The sequence below is a fragment of the Colletotrichum higginsianum genome, chromosome 9, assembly GCF_001672515.1.
Source record: "Colletotrichum higginsianum IMI 349063 chromosome 9, whole genome shotgun sequence".
Taxonomy (NCBI): domain Eukaryota; kingdom Fungi; phylum Ascomycota; class Sordariomycetes; order Glomerellales; family Glomerellaceae; genus Colletotrichum; species Colletotrichum higginsianum.
The window spans coordinates 2,014,332-2,036,538 of record NC_030961.1 but is presented as its reverse complement, the minus strand read 5'-3'; the positions used below and the strand labels follow the sequence as shown (position 1 = coordinate 2,036,538).

The 22,207-nt window shown below is 50.5% G+C and overlaps 3 protein-coding genes across 3 annotated transcripts; 2 read left to right on the top strand and 1 right to left on the bottom strand.

Annotated features, from left to right (window-relative positions):
- Positions 1 to 164: 164 nt before the first annotated feature.
- CH63R_12835 (Methyltransferase) lies at positions 165 to 2,021 on the top strand (the record flags this gene model as incomplete). The annotated part of the gene is made up of 4 exons (XM_018307809.1): positions 165 to 414; positions 514 to 897; positions 959 to 1,075; positions 1,141 to 2,021. 4 exons carry the CDS (start codon positions 165 to 167, stop codon positions 2,019 to 2,021), a joined length of 1,632 nt encoding a protein of 543 aa, XP_018152226.1.
- Positions 2,022 to 2,448: 427 nt separating this feature from the next.
- CH63R_12834 (Intracellular protein transport protein) lies at positions 2,449 to 4,329 on the bottom strand (the record flags this gene model as incomplete). Its single annotated transcript, XM_018307808.1, has 5 exons — positions 2,449 to 2,574; positions 2,634 to 2,744; positions 2,805 to 2,954; positions 3,006 to 3,435; positions 3,488 to 4,329. The coding sequence occupies 5 exons, from the start codon at positions 4,327 to 4,329 to the stop codon at positions 2,449 to 2,451; spliced, it is 1,659 nt and encodes a 552-aa protein (XP_018152225.1).
- Positions 4,330 to 6,947: 2,618 nt separating this feature from the next.
- Positions 6,948 to 19,791, top strand: CH63R_12833 (GTPase-activator protein for Ras-like GTPase; the record flags this gene model as incomplete). Its single annotated transcript, XM_018307807.1, has 18 exons — positions 6,948 to 7,257; positions 7,338 to 9,444; positions 9,502 to 10,128; positions 10,259 to 10,274; positions 11,141 to 11,376; positions 11,414 to 11,474; positions 11,555 to 13,051; positions 13,169 to 13,518; positions 13,583 to 13,697; positions 13,778 to 15,316; positions 15,376 to 15,535; positions 15,605 to 15,894; positions 15,960 to 16,247; positions 16,312 to 16,683; positions 16,752 to 16,838; positions 16,936 to 17,108; positions 17,179 to 17,855; positions 17,948 to 19,791. 18 exons carry the CDS (start codon positions 6,948 to 6,950, stop codon positions 19,789 to 19,791), a joined length of 10,749 nt encoding a protein of 3,582 aa, XP_018152224.1.
- Positions 19,792 to 22,207: the final 2,416 nt, after the last annotated feature.

Below are 22,207 nucleotides of genomic sequence, written 5' to 3'. Positions count from 1 at the left end.
ACGGACCAAACTGGAAAGTTGTACAAAAAAAAACCCCCAGGTAGACACAAGTGAGTAAAAACACCGTCTTGTATTTCATACTCACAACATTATTCAGAGCCTAACGGGTTGGACCAGGAAAAAGGACCAGCGCAGACCCCATCCTTCCCTCCCTCATCGCTGCCATGGTTCAGGACGACATCAAGAACAAGGGTCTCGCCGAGTCCGATATCTCGTCGGATGAGTCCGACTGGGAAGACGCCGAGCCCGAAGAGGAGGAGACTGTAACTTTCATCTCACTGCTAGACGACTCCGTTTTCCCCAACATGAACGCCATGCTGCAGCACTGCCGCGAGAAGCACAACTTTGACCTCCTCGCCGTTCGTCGCCGTCTCGGCCTCGACTTCTTTGGCACCGTCAAGCTTGTCAACTTCAGTAACCCCCCCCCCTCCGCCTTGTCACTAGACAACAGAACATCAAACCCTATCCTCTGAGCCAGGGTAATAAGGAGGTAGTGCTAATAATCGCCACCAGTTCGCCAACGAAGTCATGACGGCGCTGCCCTGCCCGAGGTCATATCCGCAGAGGATATTGCCGATGATCGTTTCATGAAGCCAGTCATTGATGATGATGCCTTAATCATGGCTCTCACCGAGCTGAACTTGGACGATGAATCGCCAGAGAACACTCAGCAGGTGACTTCTTCGTCTTCTTCGCGGGAAACTCAACTCGAGGAGGAATTAGAGAAGCTCAAGTCGCAGTTCGCCAGCTACCGTTCTGCTGTCGAGCAGACCCTTGACCAGCGCTGGGGAGATGACGCTGCCGTTACCACCCAGAGCGAGAAGTCGCGTGACGTCGACGATAAGGGGGCTCGGAAGGATGAGTCTCAGTACTACTGGGAGTCTTACGCCGCCAACGGTACTTTCCCAATTGCCCCCGCCTTCTATCTATGATGGCCGTTCTGCTGACGAAGTCCCAGACATCCACGAGACCATGCTTAAAGACAAGGTCCGAACGGACTCCTACCGTGACTTTGTCTATAACAACAAGTCTCTGTTCAAGGACAAGATCGTCCTTGACATTGGCTGTGGAACTGGTAAGTGTTTCTCAGGACTAGAAACAATCGGACCATGCACGGGCTAATCGACCACTGCGATATAGGTATTCTTAGTATGTTTTGCGCCAAGGCCGGCGCGAAGCAGGTGTTTGCCGTTGACAAATCGGACATCATTGACAAGGCACGGGAGAATGTCTTTACCAACGGGCTCGCCGACAAGGTTACCTGCATCAGGGGCAGGGTTGAGGACATCAGCCTCCCTGTCGACCAGGTTGACATCATCATCAGCGAGTGGATGGGCTACTGCCTGCTCTACGAGGCCATGATGAATAGCGTCCTTGTCGCCAGGGACCGCTTCTTGAAGCCCGAAGGCCTCATCGCGCCGAGCATCTCAACCATATGGACGGCCCCCGTCTCGGATCCTGAGTATATCAGCGACTTCGTCACCTTCTGGGATGACGTCTACGGCTTCGATATGAAATCGATGAAGGCCGGCATCTATGACGAGGCTCGCATCGAGATCATGCCCGAGGACTGTATCTGCGGCACTCCCTCGCAAATCTCATACATTGACCTGCACACCGTCAAAATCGAGGACCTCGACTTCGAGGCCCAGTGGAAGTCGACGCTATCCAAGGATATCCCGTCGCTGGACGGCTTCCTGATCTGGTTCGACATATTCTTCACTACTTCTCGCAAGGATGCGATCCCGGCAGGCCTTCAGGTCAAGGCCGGCGAGACGAGCGTGACCCGGCCCGGCGAGGTGGCTTTCACCACTGGGCCATCAGGTCCCGACACCCACTGGAAGCAGGGCTTCCTGATGAGCAAGTATCTGGAAGAAAACATTGGTGCCAAGGCTGGAGATGAGGTCTCCGGCCGCATTGTCTTCAAAGCGCCCGAAAACAACCCCCGCGCGCTGACCATAAGCAACACGTGGACTGCGCCCGCCCAGGAGACGAAGGCACAGCTGTGGAAGCTGAGATAAAAAGGCGGCTCTCCTCAGCGAGAGATCGCTATTTCAAGACAGGCAATGAGACGCGATTCGTGGTGGTGGTGGTTACTTTGAGGAGAGATGCGAACAGATTGAGCGCGCTATCGTCGGCTTGAAAACGAACCGCCGCTCCTGGAGACCGTTGCAATAATCTCACCGTACCCGTCTCATTGTGCGATGAAGTGACAGAGCCAAATTTCAGGTTTATGTGTGCAAGGAGTGCCAGTCGCAAATGACAATCTCACGATGCAAAGCTGCTGGTCGGCCTCCCACCTCGGAAATGGACGAGTCTGTATGACACGCAATGTCCTAACATGTGCTCAGCGAACAAGGCTTGCCAAGTGACCTTGAGTACAGTGGTTACTCGAATGCTTATACCTATAGAGGAGTCCCTGCGCAGAATGTCCTTCATGCCTTGGACCTATTTCCCATCGTCACTCTTAGCCTCGTCTTTTTCATCATCTTCGTCCCTTTCTTCCTCCTCGTCGCTATCTTCGTCCTCATCTTCGCCGTCGGAGACGGTCTCTCCGAGTTCCCTGAGCTTTGCCTGTATAAGCAGTGCGTTAGTTTGAACTCCCAACAAATAAACGGGCCGGGCTGACTGACCTTGTATTTGGCCACCTTTTCCTCGAGGTCGCCAAATACCATGAGTAAATCGTCAAGCTCATTTTGCGTCGTCTTTCGGTCTTCCTCGGCTTTCTTAGCCGCCATGTCGTCCTGGATAATGATTTAGTAGCGGCTCCTTTCACAGCCAATCTCTTCAGAAGTAGGTCTTACCTGCATGGCCTTTTCCCGAGTCTCACGCAGGTCCTTTTCAAGCTGCTTGGCGTTGGCCTCGAGTTTGACTACAAGGGTTTCCTGTTCTCGTGCCTTCTCCTCTAGCTCTTCCCGCACAGCTTGTATCTCCTGCAGCTTCGTCTTCTTGGCCTGGCTAGAGGTTAGCATCCTGTGGGAGACCTGCCTCTTCTGCCTGCTCACCTTCATGAGATCAACCTCAAGTCGGCTGATAGTAGCCTTGAGGTCTGCCATGTCGGCCTCGGCCCGGTGGCGGACACGATCAGCGTCTGACTCAGCCGTCTTGCGCGCTTGCTCCAACTGCTTGCGATGCTCCTCCAATTGTGAGGCTGCTTGTGTCTTGGCAATCTCCTGAGCTTGGTCGATCTGTTTCCTGAGCTCTTGCTCTAGAGCCGTGACTCGAGAGGTGGCATCCCTCTGGACCTCCTCCAGCCGCCTCTTGTGCTGTTGTTCAAGAGCTGCGACATGAGCGTCTGCCTTTCGTTGAGCTTCATCCAACTGTTTCTTGTGCTGTTGCTCGAGTGTTGCGACGAGGGACTCTGTCTTTCTTCGGGTTTGTTCGTCCTGCTTCTGGTGTTCTTCCTGGAGAGACGTAACCCGGCTCTGCAGGTTTCTGTCGAGAAGGTCAGTAGCTAGCAGCATCACGAAAGAAAAATGGTACTTACCGCAGCTCTGCATCGTGCTGTCTTTGCATACCCTCGTTTACTTGCTTAATTCTAGCCAGCTCCATGGCAGTCGTCTCCCGAGTCCGCCGATGATCGGCTTGTTCTTGGCCAAGTTGACGACCAATCGTCTCGACGCGGACTTGCGCTTCCTGCAAAGCTTGGTCCTTCTCCGTTAACTGAGCTCGAAGAGAGTCGACGAGTTCCCGCGAAACACCCTTCTGAATGCCGTTCGAGACCACGGAAATCTCCAACCCAGGATCCCGGTCTATACTACGGAGAATGCGGCTATAATTGTCCTTCAAGAAGTCGACAAATGTAGCATCAAAGTACACGTCGGGCAGCTTGCCTGAGCCCAAGTTGCCGAGTTTTTGAGGAGTGACTTCAAAGTCCCTTATAAGCGGGTCGCTTCTCAACTTGGACATCTTGTCGATATACCGCTCGCGTCCCATACGGGAGAGGAGGATGTTATGAAGATCGGCCCGGGGAATCGGCGAGTCCTTGGTCGAGAACTCATACAGCACGCCAAGTAACATGGCACAGAGCCCCTGAACAACATCGCCAGATGGGTATGGGTGGTTCACTGCCTGGATAAGGCTCTGGGTGTTGGACCCCTCTCCCAGAAAGTCGTTGACGGCGTCCAAGTCTTCGAAAAGCCAGCCAAGGAGCAGCATCAGATACCCTACCACAACACGGCTGTCTTGCTCCCGGTTCAGTCCGGAGATGAGATGCGCAGCAACCGTCTGGATACTCGTGACGACTTCCTCTCCGTTCTTTTCGTCGCCTTCGGTAACAGCCATGGCCATGTTCTTGGCCTCCGAGTTGTCGAAGACGAGATGCAACATGACGGTGGCAGCGAACCAACTGCGATAGGGGTTGGCCACCGCGGCATCGGAGGAGGGCCGCAGCAGCACCGTCAGCACATTGGCTGTCTCGTCGGCTCCGGTATCGTGTCCCTCGATGGCCCTCCGGAGGAAGTGCAGGCGAATGTTGTCGTGGTTGTAGAAGTACGCCTTTAGACATTCGCATGCTGCCAAACGCAGATCGAATGCCTCCAAATCCTGCACGCCGAGAGTAAGATCCAGGAGACCGTCGATCACGTAAACTTTGACTATGCCGTTTGCCTGACCAGCTTCGGCCGATGTGGGGGCTTCGAGGGGCGACGGAATTTGAAGCTGGGCGAATCCCTCCTGAAGGCTGGAGCTGCCCCTGATGATGTCGGCACAGGTTACTAGAGCCTACGGTCACAATCTTAACATGATAGCGCCAATAGACCAATGTGACGGGAGAGACAACCAACCTCTGCCTTAATTGGAAGCTGGGCTACGTGGCTGAAGGCCAGTTGGAGGGCGTGGTACAACAAGCCGTGTTGCCAAAAGGCAAGCTGATTCTGCGGCGTCCCCACGGCCCCAGCTACTAGAAACAGACGAACGACTGCCAGCAGTGCATAGATATTCCGATTGCGTTGGGTCTGCGCCCAAGCAGCAATCTCCGCATCCTCCCGCTGGGCTTTTTCTGCACCTTCCAGCAAGACGGCCAAACGACGGATACCCCCCGACTCGCGGAACAGGGACTGGTTGGAAGGATTCCTCCTGAGCAGGTTTGCGATTAGAATCAGACAGTCCTCCACAACACGGTCGCCTTCTGGCAGGGAGCCTTCCAATGATATGATACTGAAGAGTCGGTCGAAGGCATTTTCGAACGCGACGAGTTTCTGGATGTCGGTCGACGAGGGAGTGAGGAATGTGAGAAGGGTGATGGCTTCATTCCTCACAGCTTCGCGATTGTCGTCGAGAACGGCTACTAGACGGGAAATGCCGAGAGGGGCCGTGAAGACGCACTCTTCCGTTCGCTCAGTTCGGGCAGAAAGGATGGCAGTGAGGAGTTGTAGAGAGTAGAGTCTCGAGTAAAAATCGGTCGAGTCGAGAAAGTCGAGCAGTAATGTGATGTTCTCTTGGCGCTGGGTGAACTCGTCAGCGAGCCATAGGGCAATCTCCTCCGAGGCTTCTGGGCTGTCTTCGTTGGGGCTGAAGAGCATTAGCAAGGTCTCAAGGACCACCTTGACGGTGTCGACATCTTCTGCATCCTTTCTGAGGCTGCCTATGAGGCTGCGAAGTGCTCCAGAGGCGACAGAAGCAGGAAAGTCTTTGGCAAAGCTGCGCAAGCCAAGTATAGCAGCACGGCGATCCTCGAGTAGTGTAGCCGAACTCAGGCGGCCGCTCAGAACCGTGATGGTCTCACCGACCGACTGCTTCGCTGGAGCAGTGGGAATGGAAAACATGCTGTTTTATCAAGCGCCGGCCATTGGAAGCTTCAGCAAGGCCATGGGCAGGGTTGGAGGGAAATGAGGCAGAGGCTGTAGAGGAGGCAGTTGTAGACAGGCCAGATCATGAGATACGACCAGCCAGGGGCCTAGATCCATGTCATGTACCTAGGCAATACCTGTCAGGACCAGCGGCGACGAACTGCACCCACCAACTGCAGTCTTATTAGCTCCAGCATACGGACACACTAGGCCATACTGCTTCCCTCGCCACTGCGATAATTATAGAGTCGGCTATTAGCATATGATGTTCTAAACTGTTTATTTACTGAGACACAAAAATAGATACAGGACCGCAAAACAGATGATGTATCTGAATACCTCCCTAGTTGCGTAGGAGCTACAGATAAGGTATCCTAGGTACTAAGGCCGAAGCCACACTGTAGGTAGATAGCTTCCTTCTATGATCATCACCTAGCGGAGCCTCGCTAGTCCCTTGACCTACCTAGGTGTGTCAAGCACTTACAGTGCGGATAAATGCGGGCTGATGTAGAATTTTCTGCTCTGTAGCCATATCACACTACCGTTAGAGGGCGTTGCTGTCGTCTGCACAGTGGCAAGACACTTAGTCTCGAAACGATGCATTTCTCGTGCATATGTATTATCTTATCGCACCTTGGCTGGCTCATAGCCTTGCACCTCACTGTTGCAAGCAGACGCACAACACTTGGTACGACGACAAGATTCCATCCAGAAATTCACCCTAGCAGAAGATCATTGTCCTTCTTGTACAGTAGATTGAGCTCAGTGCACTACTGTCGCTCGTCATCGAACGTCTGCTCGCTCGATTTTCGCGCGCAAAACGCAGTACCGGCTTCAGCCCGATTTCGTTGCCTTCTCCTTCTTTTGCGTCCACGAAGGCTCGGTGCCTCTTCCCTCACCAATTGCGACTCACGACTGCGACCGGACGCTGCGGCTGTAACTGTTCGCCGCCTGACTACTGCAGTAGAGCAGTACACTTGAAACTACAAAAATACAGCATACATGCGCCAAACGCCTATTGCAACGTCTTCCTCTCGCGACACAAGAGCTACCAGCTCACCTGATTTTCTGTACTGGAACCAGGAGACAGCCTGAAAAGGTCGATAAAACGGCCTCACTTGATCTGCTTTTCGTACACCATATTGAACAACCGCCAAGATGGGTATCCCAGCCGCTTTTCGATGGCTGTCCAACAAATACCCCAAGATCATCTCGCCCGTCATTGAGGAGCAACCGGTCAAGATGGAGGATGGCTCCGAGATTCCAGTCGACACCACTGGACCAAACCCCAACGGTGAGGAGCTTGACAACCTGTATCTCGACATGAACGGTATCGTCCATCCTTGTTCTCATCCCGAGGATCGCCCGGCTCCCAAGGACGAAGAGGAGATGATGCTCGAGGTCTTCAAATACACCGATCGTGTTGTCAATATGGTACGCCCGCGCAAGCTGCTCATGATTGCCGTTGGTCAGTTATCTTCTCATCACCTTGTCTCACAGCATGTTGCTGTCGTCCGCTGGCCACAGAACTAACTTGTAATGTCACAGATGGCGTCGCCCCCCGTGCCAAGATGAACCAGCAGCGCTCTCGTCGATTCCGATCTGCGCAGGAAGCCCAGGAAAAAGAAGAGGATAAGCAAGAGCTTCTTAAGCTGTTGAAACAGCAGAATGGCGGTGTAGTGTCCGACGACAGTTTGGAAAGCGTCACGAAGAAGGCATTCGACTCAAATTCCATTACTCCCGGAACTCCATTCATGGATATCCTGGCGGCGAGTCTGCGATACTGGTGCGCATACAAGCTCAACACGGATCCGGCTTGGGCCAAGCTCAAGATCATTATTTCCGATGCGACAGTCCCCGGCGAGGGCGAGCATAAGATCATGAACTTTGTGCGGTCTCAGCGCATATCTCCCGACTTTGATCCGAACACGCGCCACGTCATTTACGGCCTCGATGCCGATTTGATCATGCTTGGCCTCGCAACCCACGAGCCTCATTTCAGAGTTCTGCGTGAGGATGTCTTCTTCCAAGATAGCAAGGCCAGGATGTGCAAGCTGTGCGGCCAGAAGGGACACGAGGCTCGTGCCTGTCGCGGACAAGCCAAAGAGAAGGTTGGCGAATTTGATGAGCAGGAGAAGAATCTTGCTCTGAAGCCCTTCATCTGGCTTCACGTCTCCATTCTCCGAGAGTATCTGGCCGCAGAGCTCAATGTTCCAGGTTTGCCCTTCCGGTTCGATCTGGAGAGAGCCATCGACGACTGGGTCTTCATGTGTTGTTTTGTGGGTAACGACTTTTTGCCTCACTTGCCAGCGCTTGAGATCCGAGAGAACGGAATCGACACCCTGACAGCTATCTGGAAGGACAACCTACCCTTCATGGGCGGTTATGTCGTCAAGGACGGCCACGTTGACCTAGGTCGTGCGCAGCTTATTCTCAATGGTCTGGCGAAGCAAGAGGACGCTATCTTCAAGAGAAGAAAAGAGACTGAAGATCGGAAGGAGGCCAGCTTCAAGCGGAGAAAGCTGCAGGAAGAGCGCAACCCCAGATTCGCCAAACCAAAACAAGTCGACAATGCGGCAGCAGGCTTGACCTTGTTCCCAGCAGCAGGAGGCCCAAATGGTATTACCCACGATATGGTGGTTGGCCGCTCGTCCAATATGAATGCCAATACTGCCAACAAGAGCGCCGCAAGCGCCATTCGCGACCAACTCAAAGGCTTGATGTCCAAGACAGAGCCTGGCCAAGCAGCCGACGCTGGTGAGAAGGCGAATGGGGAGGTTCCGAGCACTCCGGACCAGAAGTCTGTGCTTGGTAAACGAAAGGCCGAAGAGGCGGCAGCGCAGGCCGGCTCGACTCCGGCTAGTGCGACGGGCCCAAGCACACCATCTGCTGCCGAAGAAGCTGCAGTAGACCATGTTAGGATGTGGGAAGAGGGTTATGCCGATCGATACTACGAGCAGAAGTTCCACGTTGACCGCAGCGACCACGAGTTTCGGCACAAGGTTGCAAGGGCCTACGTTGAGGGCCTGTCATGGGTGCTTTTGTACTATTTCCAGGGCTGCCCGTCTTGGGAATGGTACTACCCGTACCACTACGCTCCATTCGCCGCAGACTTTGTCGATCTTGACAAGATGGAGGTTCAGTTTGAAAAGGGCCGCATCTCGAAGCCGTTCGAGCAACTGATGAGTGTGATGCCAGCCGCTTCTCGCAGTGCGCTGCCCGAAGTTTTCCATGACCTCATGTTGAACGAGGACAGCGAAGTCATCGACTTCTACCCGACCGAGTTTGAGATTGATCTGAACGGAAAGAAGATGGCGTGGCAGGGGGTGGCCCTTCTGCCTTTTATTGAGATGCCGAGATTGTTGGCCGCCGTCGAAAAGAAGTACCCTCTGCTGAGTGCGGCAGATCAGGCACGCAACGGTGTAGGCAGAGACGTGCTGCTTCTGTCAGATGCCCACCACGAGTTGTACGATGAGATCACGACTGGGTTTTACTCCAAGAAGCAGGGGGCCCCCACTCTGAAACTCAACCCGCGGACTAGTGACGGGCTGGCCGGCAACGTCGAGAAGATACCGGATTATCTGCCACACGGGGAGTTGGTGTATCCCTTGGAGCGTGGAGGGATGCCTAACCTCGACTACGACAGGTCGCTCAGGTACGCCGAGACTACAACTGCATGACTGATTGATCTGTAAACTAATACTTGAGGCAGGGTTTGGTACACGTTTCCAACAAGCACGCACCCTCACAAGTCTATGCTACTGCGGGGAGTCAAGCCTCCGGCTCCGGCCTTGGACCGCAACGACATAGAGACACTTAAAGGAAAGTCGAATCGTTCCGGACGGGGCTATGGCGGCGTCCCTTTCCAGCGCGGCGGCCACCACGACGGCGGTCGTCGGGGCAACTTCAGCTACGCTCCCGCCGGTGGGCATGGTCGTCAAGACCGCGGACCCCCATCGCACTCGAGCAACAACTATGGACATGGACAACATGGATACCAGCCACCCGGGCCACCACCGATCCAGTCATCGTGGCACCCTCCGCCGCCAGGGCACCCCGGGTTCGGCATGGGACTTCCTCCGCCGCCGCCACCCGCGGGCTACGGTAACGATGGGCGAGTATCAAATGGGTCGTACCGCGGAGGCGCCTACGGCCAGAATCAGAATTACGGGCCACCGCCACCGGGACCCAACTCTCACTACGGCCACACTGATGGAGGTCAGCAGGGAGGTCGAGGCGGCTACCAAGGCCGGGGTGGTTATAGCGGTGGCCGTGGTGGTAGTAGTTATGGAGGAGGTGGCGGCGGCGGAAGATATAATGGCGGACGCAACAATTACCGGTAGATGATGGACAGATTTTTGTGTGTCTGGCCCGGGACGGCCTTTGTATGCGAGGAAGTCCCCCATCTAGTATGCAAGGGGCGGGAGCTTAGGAAGGATTGATCGTTGTGGTCTGTACGAATAGTGCAGAGGGACACGAATAGTTGTAAGCTGTTGAGAGAGAAATGATCGGTCTTAAGGATGGGGGCCTACGACAATGTGTGAGATGCTTAACACAACACACACAGCAGCTGAGACGATGTGTTTGTGTGGGCATCAGAGACTGTTGGCCGATGGTTGCAAATTGAAGAACTCCTATTGCCAACATCTTGCCCAGTTTACTTCAGCCAAGTCCGAAGCAGGAAGTGATTGGGACTCACTGGTAGTATCAATTGGAGGTCAAAGTGGGATGCCCAAAGCAGTTAGTCTTTCCCTTCTAGCCGCCTGGGCTCGATTGCTTGGGGTACCTACCTACCTAGGTAGGTAAGGTGCCGACCTATCTAGCTGGTAGGTACCTTGCATACAGCAGTACGTACCTTAATTTTTGGGTAGGTGCAGGGCATTTCAACATTTGGGAGCCGTCCCCGCTCCCCACCATCTCCCAACGCCTGCCTCGCCATCAGTCAGTAGTAATATTCATTTGAATCACTCCAAAGGGCACCTCCTGTGTAGTGCTCCGTAGATCAAGCTGCCTATGGCAATTAGGCCAGACAAATTCTTTTGATACGGGATACTACTCATGGCAAGGTACGCCCCATTGTTTACAATTACGTACAATCGATAGTGACGACGACCTTCGACATCCCATATTTCGATTGCCTTGTCTCTCTCGCGACGCAAAGTACACTTACCTACCAATCGACTAATCAATCGGACAATCTCAGACAAGAGGCACTTGTCACCCCCCCAAAAGCTCTGACCGCGGCCGACCGTTTGCATCCATTTCCTGCGAGAGCGCGCCATTCGTCCACAGCCTGGCTCTCAACTCCTCCACCTGATACAAGTCATACATCAACACCGACCGATACATAGCTGTTGTCCGAATCCGGTTCTAGTAGCAGCAAGCCAACAATCGCCTCTGCTACGGCTATCCGACGCTTCATTCCCCTCCCGCACCCACCATCCGTCGCCTTTGCCTTCACCCTACCTCTCCGTACCTACTTCTCCTTCTCATCCTCGCCCCTCGCTTCTACCTACATACGAGAATTATTCTGCAACGTCGTGGCCAAGTCTCAATCTGAGCTTGAGGACGCAGAAAGACACACTGGGTGCGCGCGTGCGGTCATGAGCTCTATTGTTCTGAAGCGCAGAAATGAACGGCGACGCTGGTCTCGTCGGCTGCCTGGTCGATAGGCTCGCCACCAGGGTAAGTCGTCCCGCCATGGACTTCCTTTTGAATTCTTGGACCTTTCGCTGATGTTGTCTTCTCTCTCTTTCCCTCTTCAGCTCCCCCACAGGACAGGAACCCACGGACAGGAGCTTCAACAGGACGAAATCGTCCTCATTACGAGGTCGACCCTTGTCAAGATTAGCACTTCTGCCCTCGCCTTTGTGCTCGATTCCCTTGTCGCTCTCCTCGAAGATATAATACGAAACTACAAGGGCATCCCCCCACCTACACACCCGCCACACGTACTCCTTTCCGAGGTTTACGTTCTCGCTTTGGCTGCCGACTGCTGTACCGCCCATTGGGACCACGTCAAGGCCCAGGGCTTGCGCCAACCTCCCGTCAGCACCGACCCCCGCCGCGTTGCTCCGGCAATTGTTCCCGAACCACTGGACGAGGGTCTTGTCAACCGCGTGTTCGACTTGGTCAAATGGCTGGTTGAGCCCATCCCCGAGGGCTACGTCCTACCGTCCTCTACCATTCTCGACGACACACCGAGACATACCGATAGTGTAGCCCGCTCTACAAGCGGTCTTCCCTCCCCCCTCCCCGTTGACGCTGATGCTTCCGAGGATGATGACGCTCTACCCATCACTCAACTCGCCGTATTGGAGCCGTGCGTGAGGGTCATTGTTGAATACGTCACGGCCTCGACCTGGTCTTGCTCCTTCGACTATTTCAGAAACGTCGTGTATACCGTCCGTACCGCGGCCGTTGTGCAGGCCGCCCCCGGTCAATCAGCTGCTGCACCTGATGACGACAAGGCCTCCCTAGCGGTGCTCAAGATCTTGTCCTTCTTCTGGGTCGATGCTCAGAAGCTCGGACTCATCATTCAGGAGATATGTTCCAGCTTCCTGCATTTCCGAAAGTCCTTCCAGAACACGGTGGCCGTTGTTGCCCCCTTACTCATCACTAGGTGGCTTGACCGACATCCCCATGAATTCGTGCAGCAACACACTCTACACAAGCGCCTCGACGGCGGCGCTGACACTTTGTTTGACATGACGCAGACCGTTGTTGATAATGGTCGTAAGAAGGGAATGCTGTACCCATTGCAAACGACCCTACTCTTCCTTCTACCCGACGTATTCGAAGTGGCTAGTAATCTCCGAGAGGCCAAGAGCAGTAGCATGGCTAAGAAAGTCGGTTTCTTGGACAACCTCCGGAAGGCCCTCAGGAACAAGAATGAGCAAGCCGCGTATTCCCTGGTGTCTTTGCTGAGAGCATCGCGTCACTTCATTGCGGAAGATGATGCAGCGCTGGTGAGCTACGCCATGGATGTGCAAGACGAGGTCCGCGAAGCCGTCTTCCGCCGGGGGAATGACTCTTCCTTGTTCGACCAAGATTTGATGACTGCAGCTTTTGTGAGCTTGGCTGAGCTGAGCCTGGACAGTTGTGTCGACTCGCTCAGCCAGTCGTATCTCAGTCTATCATCGCCACAGGCCTTCAAGACGGCTGTTGTGCAAGGTTGCCGTTATTTTGCGCGCCAGAACGACTCTCGAGTTTATGAGCAACTCTTTGCAATGGCTGGACCGTTTATGCGTACTCAGCTCAAGGTATGTCAGGCGAGATATGCTATCCTCGTTTCCTCTTCATCCTTCCCTTCGGACTGGAGGCGTTCTTCATTATCGTAGCCGTTGTCATGCAAACCAAAATAGTGACTAAGATGATAGGCCGTTGCGGATCTACCGGCAGAATCTACTGCCGTAGCTCTCGCGTTACCGCGACGTGACTCGAATCTTCACTCCTTTACGAATATGGCATGTGATGTTCTCAAGTTCTTGGACGCTTCGCCTCGCTCCCTTTTTGATGGCGACGGACAAGCTGAACCTACTACTGGCGCTGCCGACGAAGATGTCTTCTTATCCTTCTTATCGTGCGTTGTATCTGCCAACCCTACCATCCGAAGACTTGCCACCGGGGTTGCGAAGCGCCTCTTTTCAGACAATTCCATATTGGATACCCTCCACTCCTGTGGAAGACTGACTTCGGCAACACTCAAGAGGGAATTCTGGAGGCGCAGGTATGATGATAGAAACTCCTCACGCAGACTGCACTATTGCACCTTGGCTAACTTGTCTTTGCAGCTCGTTGGTTCTGCTGAACATGTGCAATGATGTTACATCCGATGGAGACGGACCAACTATCAAGGCCATCCACGAGTACCTCGAGGCTCGCAAGTTTCTGCTGGCGTCACTGCGTGTGAGTTGTTGCTAAACCGACTGAACCCTGTCACGTATCAACTAGTTCACGACATTAACGTGACCTCATTTCACTTTCAGGAGCTATCAGATATTCCCGAAGGCGTTTCCGAAATCGAGGCAGCCTCTTCTAGGCTTGAGACGACCCTCCTCGTCTCGTTGTGTTCTGCCGATGTCGAAACCTGTCAGACAGTGACAGCGTGTATAGGCCTCTTCTTTGAGGAGAATAGCCTCGTCGATGTTGCCTCGGACGCTGCCAAAGGATTCGCCACGCTGCTTCGCAACGGCGAGGTGTATGGCGAGATCGCCTCCAGAGCTTTCAGGTTCACCGGGCTCGTGGCTTTCCAGAAGAGAGTTCGTGGTCTACTCCGCCGTCTGCAATACCCCACGAGTGGCATTCTCTCGGCGTGGGAATACGGTTTTGAGAGGTGGCTGCTTCTCTCAAGGGAAGTCTCCATGGCGCCAGTTGATGCTGTTGACGAGAGAACGTTGACTGAATGGCGAAACTACTCGGGTTTCCTTGCGTCTCTGGGGGGCATTTGCACTGCAAACCAGGCAATCATCCTCGAGGAACCCACTCTGGGCGTCTTGAGATGGATCGACAGGCTCCCTTCAGAGAACCACGAAGAGCCTCTACTTGGCAGATATCTCAAGCTCAGCATCCAGCTCCTAGGCTGCGCAAGCGTTAGGATCAGAGAGGCTACGCGGGAGGTTTTGTCGAGCGAGGTCTCGTCTACGCTCTATCAGTCCCTCTTCAAGGCTCTTGAATCCGAACTAGAGGTTCTTTTCACGGGGGCATTGGCACCGAGCGATAAGGCGCAGGATGTCGAAATCATTTTTGCCGAACAAGCTATTTCACTTCTGAAGGCGCTTGTGGAGCGTCTCGAAAGTCCCTCGGATCTGGGTGCCGCTTCAGCCATACATCTCGGCGCCCTCGCACTCAATTTCGCTAAATTTCTCGACGGCGTTAGTGACAGCACCAACACTTTGCGGGTGAAGATCAAGGTCTGTCAATTGTGCGAGGCTGTCACGAAGAGAAAAGAGCATCTGAACCTTAGGGACGATGTGCGGATCAGGAACCAGCTCCTTGAGTATATCTTCGGTTGGATTGCTCGGCCTCGTTCTCCACGGCTCGACTCAACTACCAGCAGCTCGGGCGGTCGTCTTGATGAGGTTGTAAGGGTGCAGAAGGACCTCGACAAGGCGTGTCTGAAGTCGCTGGCCGAACTTACGTTTCGCCTCCCGCTGCAGCCCGGTGAAGGACAGACCGATGCTGGCACAAGCGAGCTCAAGTCGCAGATGTTCCACACATATTTTAATCGCTTCCTCTCGTTGCTCAACCACGAGTCTCCCGAGGGCGCCAGAAATGAACTCATGGCGGGCATGTCAAGTCGAGACGAAGGCGGATCTTCCTCGGAATATGCCATCACCATCCTCTCGAATCTGCTTAGTGCTAATATCGATGTCGGCCTGAAGCACTCCTTGAACATTGGGTACCACGATAACGTCGAGATCAGGACAGCATTTGTCAAAGTCCTGTACAACATCCTCATCCAGGGCACAGAGTTCAGCAATCTTACAGATGCTGCCGTCAGCGAGAAATACGATGAGTTGCTTGAGGTATGTGAAGGCTCATAATCAACGCGTGGTCAAACTGCAAGGCCTAACATGCTGTCTAGCTTCTCACCAAAGACATGACGCTTGTTGCCGCCATGAGTGCTGTGTGTCCGAGCAGTGAGGTTGACGAGCTGACCGTCTCATTGCTTACCATTTTCGAGCACCGTGGTCTCAGCTTCGAGCTACTGGAAGTCCTCATAAAGCAAGAGATACAGGAAACAGGTAAGATGACCGTATTTCTGCTACAAATAGTACAAGGCCGACAATTGATCATGCTTGTTGGACGTACAGATAACGAATCCGAGATTCTCCGAAGGACCTGCGTGGCAACTAAGATGCTTTCCGTTTACGCCAAGTGGAAGGGGCAGCCGTACCTCAAGGCTACCTTGCAGAAGGTTGTTGAAAGGCTGATGCTCACCTCAAAGGACTTGGATCTCGAACTGGACCCAGCCAGAGTCGGCTCTACGGATGAGCTGCAGAAGAACGCTCTCCAACTGCGTATTGTAGCTAAGGTGTTCATCGACGACATTTGTGCCTCGTCCTCCAGTATGCCGGCTTCATTTCGCAAGATTTGCAACATAGTAGGTCTTCCCCAATTGCGCGCCACGGCTTGATGAAACCTTCTCATCTGATACTACGCTCCTAGATATCTACTGCAGTGCTTCCGCGGTTTCAAGAGGCCAAGTACACAGCTGTGGGAGCCTTTGTTTTCCTCAGGTTCTTCTGCCCAGCTATCGTTGCGCCCGAGGTCGAGGGCCTGGTCTCGACAACGCCTTCCAAGGAAATGCGCCGGGGTCTTCTTTTGATTGCCAAGGTTATCCAGAACCTCGCAAACAACGTGCTCTTCGGAGCTAAGGAGCCGTACATGTTCCCCTTGAACGATTTCCTCACCCAGAACATATACCGCGTCACTACTTTCTTGCGCGAGATATCTGTACGTATTCCCATCAGCCTGACCTGTGCAATGCATCCTCTCCGGGGTACTAACCTTACTGTAGGTGCCTCCTGAAAATCTGGAAACTCCGCCCACCATAGAGTCATTTGACTTCGGCTCGTGTGTCGCTTTGCATCGGTTCTTGTATGATCACTGGGATCACATGCGGCAGAGACTCGTCACCCAAGAGCGAAGGGACTTTGTGCGGTCGCCAGCCGAGGTATCTCGGGGTCGATCACCTGTCCTCGAACCTCTTCGCAACCTCATCACGAATCTGGGACCGCCGCCCTTGGCCGTCACCTGGAACAGGCCACAGATCTCTTCAAATACTCCACCGTCGTACTCACGTTTCCAGAATTTCATGCTTCGGAACGCCTTTCGTAGTACCGAGTCCTTCATCACGGCTAGGGCCGTGTACGACGGAGGCGAGAGCAAGGTGAGAACAAGCCAGAACTTCTCAATCGTCGTGGTCTGTCGCAGCAAGAAGCTGACTGTCATTGACAGGATTCTTTGTCCATTATTTGCATCATTCTAAGACATATCGATGCCGAGAACATTGACTATGATACTCTGTTGTATTGCTACTTGAAGGTACTGTTTGGCCCCTATCACCTCCCCCCCCCCCGCGGGAATAAGGCGAGGTCAACTGCCTGGCCGCGTCGAATAGTTCTAGACTCACTATTTTTAGATTGCAAGCCGTCTGTGGCATAAGCCCTTTGGTCTGCTCATCGATGCCACTTGCTACAATGGCCAAAACGAGCCCCAGGACGATCTATTCAAAAAACTCGAACAACTTACACCAGTCGAGTTGTCCAAGAACCTCGTTAGGATCTATGTGTACAACATGAACAGCGCATTCAGGTAAGCAACTATTCGAAGCGCCGGGTGCCACATGGTGTATGGAACAACGGCGGACACTGATGCAAAACAGGAAGTGTTTTCGGAGGCTGCTCAGAGTCTCTGCGAAGAGTGATAACAGTGTTTTCAACCCAAAGAACGTTGACTACCATTTGATTGGTAGTTTGCAAGATCTGCAAGCTCACTTCCACCTCAGCCAACTCCATCTCCCCAAGGAAACGATTAGCGTCGTGACGGACACTCGGTATGTATTTCAGCCTATTACTCGGCTGTCAAAGACGAAGGGCAAAATCGAAGTAGTCATCAAGGTCGGCAGCCAGTTCGTACAAGTTACGACCACCAAGAAACAAGAGGTCTTCCCTGGCTACCGGCTCAGCACCACCGTCAACGACATCTTCAGACTCGGCGAGGTGGAAGAAGCACCCACGTCGATTCAAACAGAGGACGACTCAGCTTTCGGCCTGCGTGCGGACAATGGCAAGATTGTCATGTACTTCACCAGCCCTAAAAAGGCCGACGTGCTGCAGACGATCCGTGGTGCCAAGGCTAAATATGGCAAGGACACAAGAACACACAAAGCCTACGAGCGACTGATCCGTCCGCAGGATGTGCCGGGCACTCTGCTCAATCTTGCTCTCACCAACCTGTCAAGCTCAGACCATGTGTTGAGACTTTCGTCGTACAACCTACTTGGAGCCCTCTGTAAAGCATTTAAGTTCGGTGCAGCTTCGAATTTGATGTGCACCAAAGGTATGCTGCTATCTCATCGCCCTCTTGTGGCCTAGCTCGTCCCAGGCATTATCCCTTCCTTGGATGAACGAATGCTAATGGCTTCAATGCAGACGTTTCTGTTCCAATGGACCCTTCTCATTTCATCATCAAGATCAGCCGGCAGTTGGCGACATCCGAACCACAGCTGACATTTGACTTCTTGACCGAGTTTTTCGTTGGCTGGGAGACCTTCACAGAGGAACAAAAGCCCCTCAGCCTTGCATACATGGCACCATGGCTGCCTGGTCTACGGACGGCAGTTTTGGCAAATGAGCCAGACGCCGAGAAAGGCAAGGAGAAGATTGCCGCTTTGTTCCGGAAACTCATTGACGTCGCCATATCGGACCACGGCCTGACATACACACTGGAGCAAGTTGTCTGGCCCGCCATCTATCAGGACGAAACGATACTTGACATCTTTCTCGAAGAGCTCATGAGAGCAGCACTGAGTTTTAGCTTCGCAGAAGAACCAATGGAGGCTTTGTCCTCCATCGTCTCAGGCATGGGCAGCATCACACTGCGTGGAAAGGTCATTTCCCGGCTGCGGAAGGCGCTGAACCGTTCTTCACTTCGACCCACAAAATACTTGCCCGACAACGCCGTCTGGGCCGAAATCTGTGTCTTGCTCCATTTCTGTCTATCGCTGTCTTTCGACAACGGGGTCCAGTCGCAGCTATACTTGCCTGAGATTTTCCACATAGTCACCATCTTGGCCAACACCGGCGCTCCAGAGGTGCGCTTACTTGTTCACAGGCTCCTTGTGAACACTGTTCATGCAGCCTGTACTTCGTTCAATCTCGACGACACACGATTCAACAAGCTTAGGGGCAGTTTGGACTTTCTCAGCGAGCCCAGGAGCGAAATATTCTCGGCGCCGCCTCCATTCTTGCGCGACGGCGCCTCTATGTCAACGACACAGGAGGCTGGGCCTTCGCTTACTGCCACCGAGAACCTGGCCGCTGTCCTGTTTGAAGTCTGCTCTGTTGCGGCACCTTCAGTCGACATTTCCAACGCCTGGAGGTCTCGATGGATGAGCCTGGTTGCCAGCACTGCTTTCCAAAATAATCCAGCCATCCAACCTCGGGCTTTCGCTGTCATGGGTTGCTTAGCGCGGGAAGAGGTCGATGACGACCTGCTCTACCAAGTACTTGTTGCTTTGCGGAACAGTGTAGGTCGCTTGGGTGAGGATACCAATAGTGACATGCTCATCTCCATCGTCACATCCTTGTCCAAAATGATGGCAAAACTACCATCGGCGTCTCGATATGGTCTTCAGCTCTTCTGGCTTGCAATATCTCTCCTACGACTAGTCCCTCCGGCGCTGTTCAATTGCACGGCTCAGTTCCTGGAGGCGGTCATGACTAACATCAGTACAGTGGGAGACTTGAGAGGTGACAAGATGGGCCCTCTACTACTTCAGGGTCGGGTCCAGCTCGAGGAGGCTGCGCTGCCTCTGGATGATGCTTACGGCATTCACTTTACGGCCGAGAACTTTCATTTCGCAGTCTGCGCTTGTCTCGCCCGCGGCCTAGCCGACACCACGACTAAGACCAATGCAACAAGAGTGTTGTCAGCCTTCTTGGACATGGCCGGCAATCCTGTAGGAGGTGCAGGCCATCCATCAGACGACATTTCTCGATCACCCTACATGGCTTTGATCCTAGCACGAACTGTCGGGAGCGACGAGCTCAGGGACAGCCTATGGCTTGCTGGAATCAACCCTCTATTGTTGGGGGATGTGACTGGGATACAACGATATGAGGACCTTGGCGGCATGAAAGACAAAGATCTCCTCCTCAACACGGCCATTGAGTTGATTGACTTCCAGTATCTGGAGGATGCGCTGCAAAACCGGACCCTTCGATGGTTGACTGAGCTTGCAACAGTCAGACCGGCCGTCATTATGCATCTGTAAGCTGTTTTTACTCACACCTTGGATAAACTCATCCTGTACCGACCACTGACATTTCTCTAGCTGCGGCCCTATTGTCTCCATCCTGGACGATGTCCTCCTGCATTGTCAAAACTCATCCACGTTAGAGTCAGCGCAATCGCTTCTACATGCTCTCACGTCGAACCCAAAGTTCGCTATAGCATTAGACTCCACTACTGTGCTGAACGAGATCCTTGAGGACATGGGCTTCAGTGGGCTGTGGCGCTCTTGTTCCTTTAATTTTAGTCAGGATCAAGATAGGAAATGTTTCCTTCTTACAGAGAAACTTATAGAGGTATTTATAAATTCTTAAGTTAAAGTTATCTTTATATTATACTAATAGTAATACAGCTTATTATAGTATAGTAGGTATATACTATAGGGTATTTAAATAGGCTTATATTTTAATTAACTATTATTACTTAATCTCCTTTAGATTATAAAGTACTTTTACTACTAATAATATTAGTATTTACTTATTTATAAGGGAAGCTTTATTAATAGGAGACTATTATAATAAAGACTTCCTATATAATACTAAATACTCTATATTAATATTTTAACTTATATATTTAAATATAGTAAGCTCCTTCTTCTTCCTAATAACTATAGTTTAAATAATAATAGCTATAACTACTTATAAATTAGTAGTAGAATACTCTTTTAGTATACTTATAAATTCCTTTTATAAAGGGCTTATAAGAGTTATAGAGATAGTTTTAAAAAGATTACAAAAGTAATTAATTAATTTTATAACTTTAATAGAGATAATTTTATTATTAATATTAATTACAGAATTGCACTTTAAGTTACTTAGTAGCTTTTTTCCTTCTTATTAAATTCTCTATGATACTGAAAATATATTTAATAATTAAAAATATATTTATTATTTTATTATACTATTATTAAGCTTAAAATTAAATTATACTACTATTAAAAATAATTCCTACTAGTAGTATTCTAGTATTCTAACTATATAATGTAGTTAATAAGCGAGCTGCCTATACAAGCGAGCTGCCCACCTTAATAGAATCTAACTAAGCTGCACACAAAAATCTATTACAAATTTATTAAGGACTCCTAACAATTTTATAATAGAATATTGCGTGCATCTTATATAGATTCTATTAAAGTAGGCAGCTCACTTATATAAGCAGCTCACTTATATAAGCAGCTCACTTATTAACTACATTACTATAAATTAAATTAATATAATGTATATGTATAGTAAGTTGCTTATTATAGTAAGTTACCTATTTCTACTTCCTTCTATACTTTCCCTCTTCCTCTTAGCTTTACTCTATATACAATAATAAGTTTTACTTTAAATAAAAGCTGTATTCTCCTTATACTTTAAGCTATTAAAAAAGACTTAAAATTATTTATATAAAAGGCTACTTCTATTTACAATATCTTAAGAATAATACTTTATAATTAATATATTAAATAATTACTATAATAAGAAATACAATTAAAATTAATAAAGATAATTAAGTATTACAGTTAGCTTTCTATAGTAGTATCTATTAGTAGAAGCTAAGGTAATAAAGCTAAGGGATAGTACTATAAGTTGTACTAAAAGAATAAAATCTTTAGTAAATACAGTAATTAGTTATATTAGAATAGGGTAGTATAGCTTATAAGGGCTACAAGGAGGAAAGAATTATAGAATCTACTTAGCTCTTAGATTTTTAAATTTAATTATATATAATAAATAGGATTAGCCTAACTAGACAGTAGGACTTATTATTATTATTGCAGTATAGGACTTAATTTTTACACTTTGCCTGCATTTTTAAGAGGACTCTACTTAATTAATTGTAATTTATTTTACTTACTCTAAGTAAATTAGATTTAAGAATTAGAGCCTCTATTTATTAATATACAACTTTTAATAATCTAAGTGCGTAAGAGTAGGGCTCACTCTTACTCCTAGCCCTACTAATAGTCTAGTAGTACTGTGCATTACTAGACTATTTTAGTAGAGTAAGTTGTTTTAGTAGGTACTACTTTTATGTATGTAGCCTATTCTAGTATACTTAATAAGGGGATTATAATATTAATTACTAGTAAAGAGTACTAAAAGTATTTAAGGGGATAATTATAAAGTTAATTACTAAAGAGCTATAGAAGTCTATTCTTAAGTACATTTAAGTCTATTCTATATATAAGTCTACTTATATAGTCTCAGAAGTATTTATATATTTAATATATAAATACTTTACTCTTAGTATATAAGTACTATATTCTTAGTATATAGGTTCTATATTTCTAGTATATAAATTTAATTTAATTTTATTTCTATATAACTTATACTATAGTTTTTCTATTTTAGGGGAGTTATTTACTTAACTCTATCTCTTATTTATATAAAGGCTGTACTACTTATATTCTACTA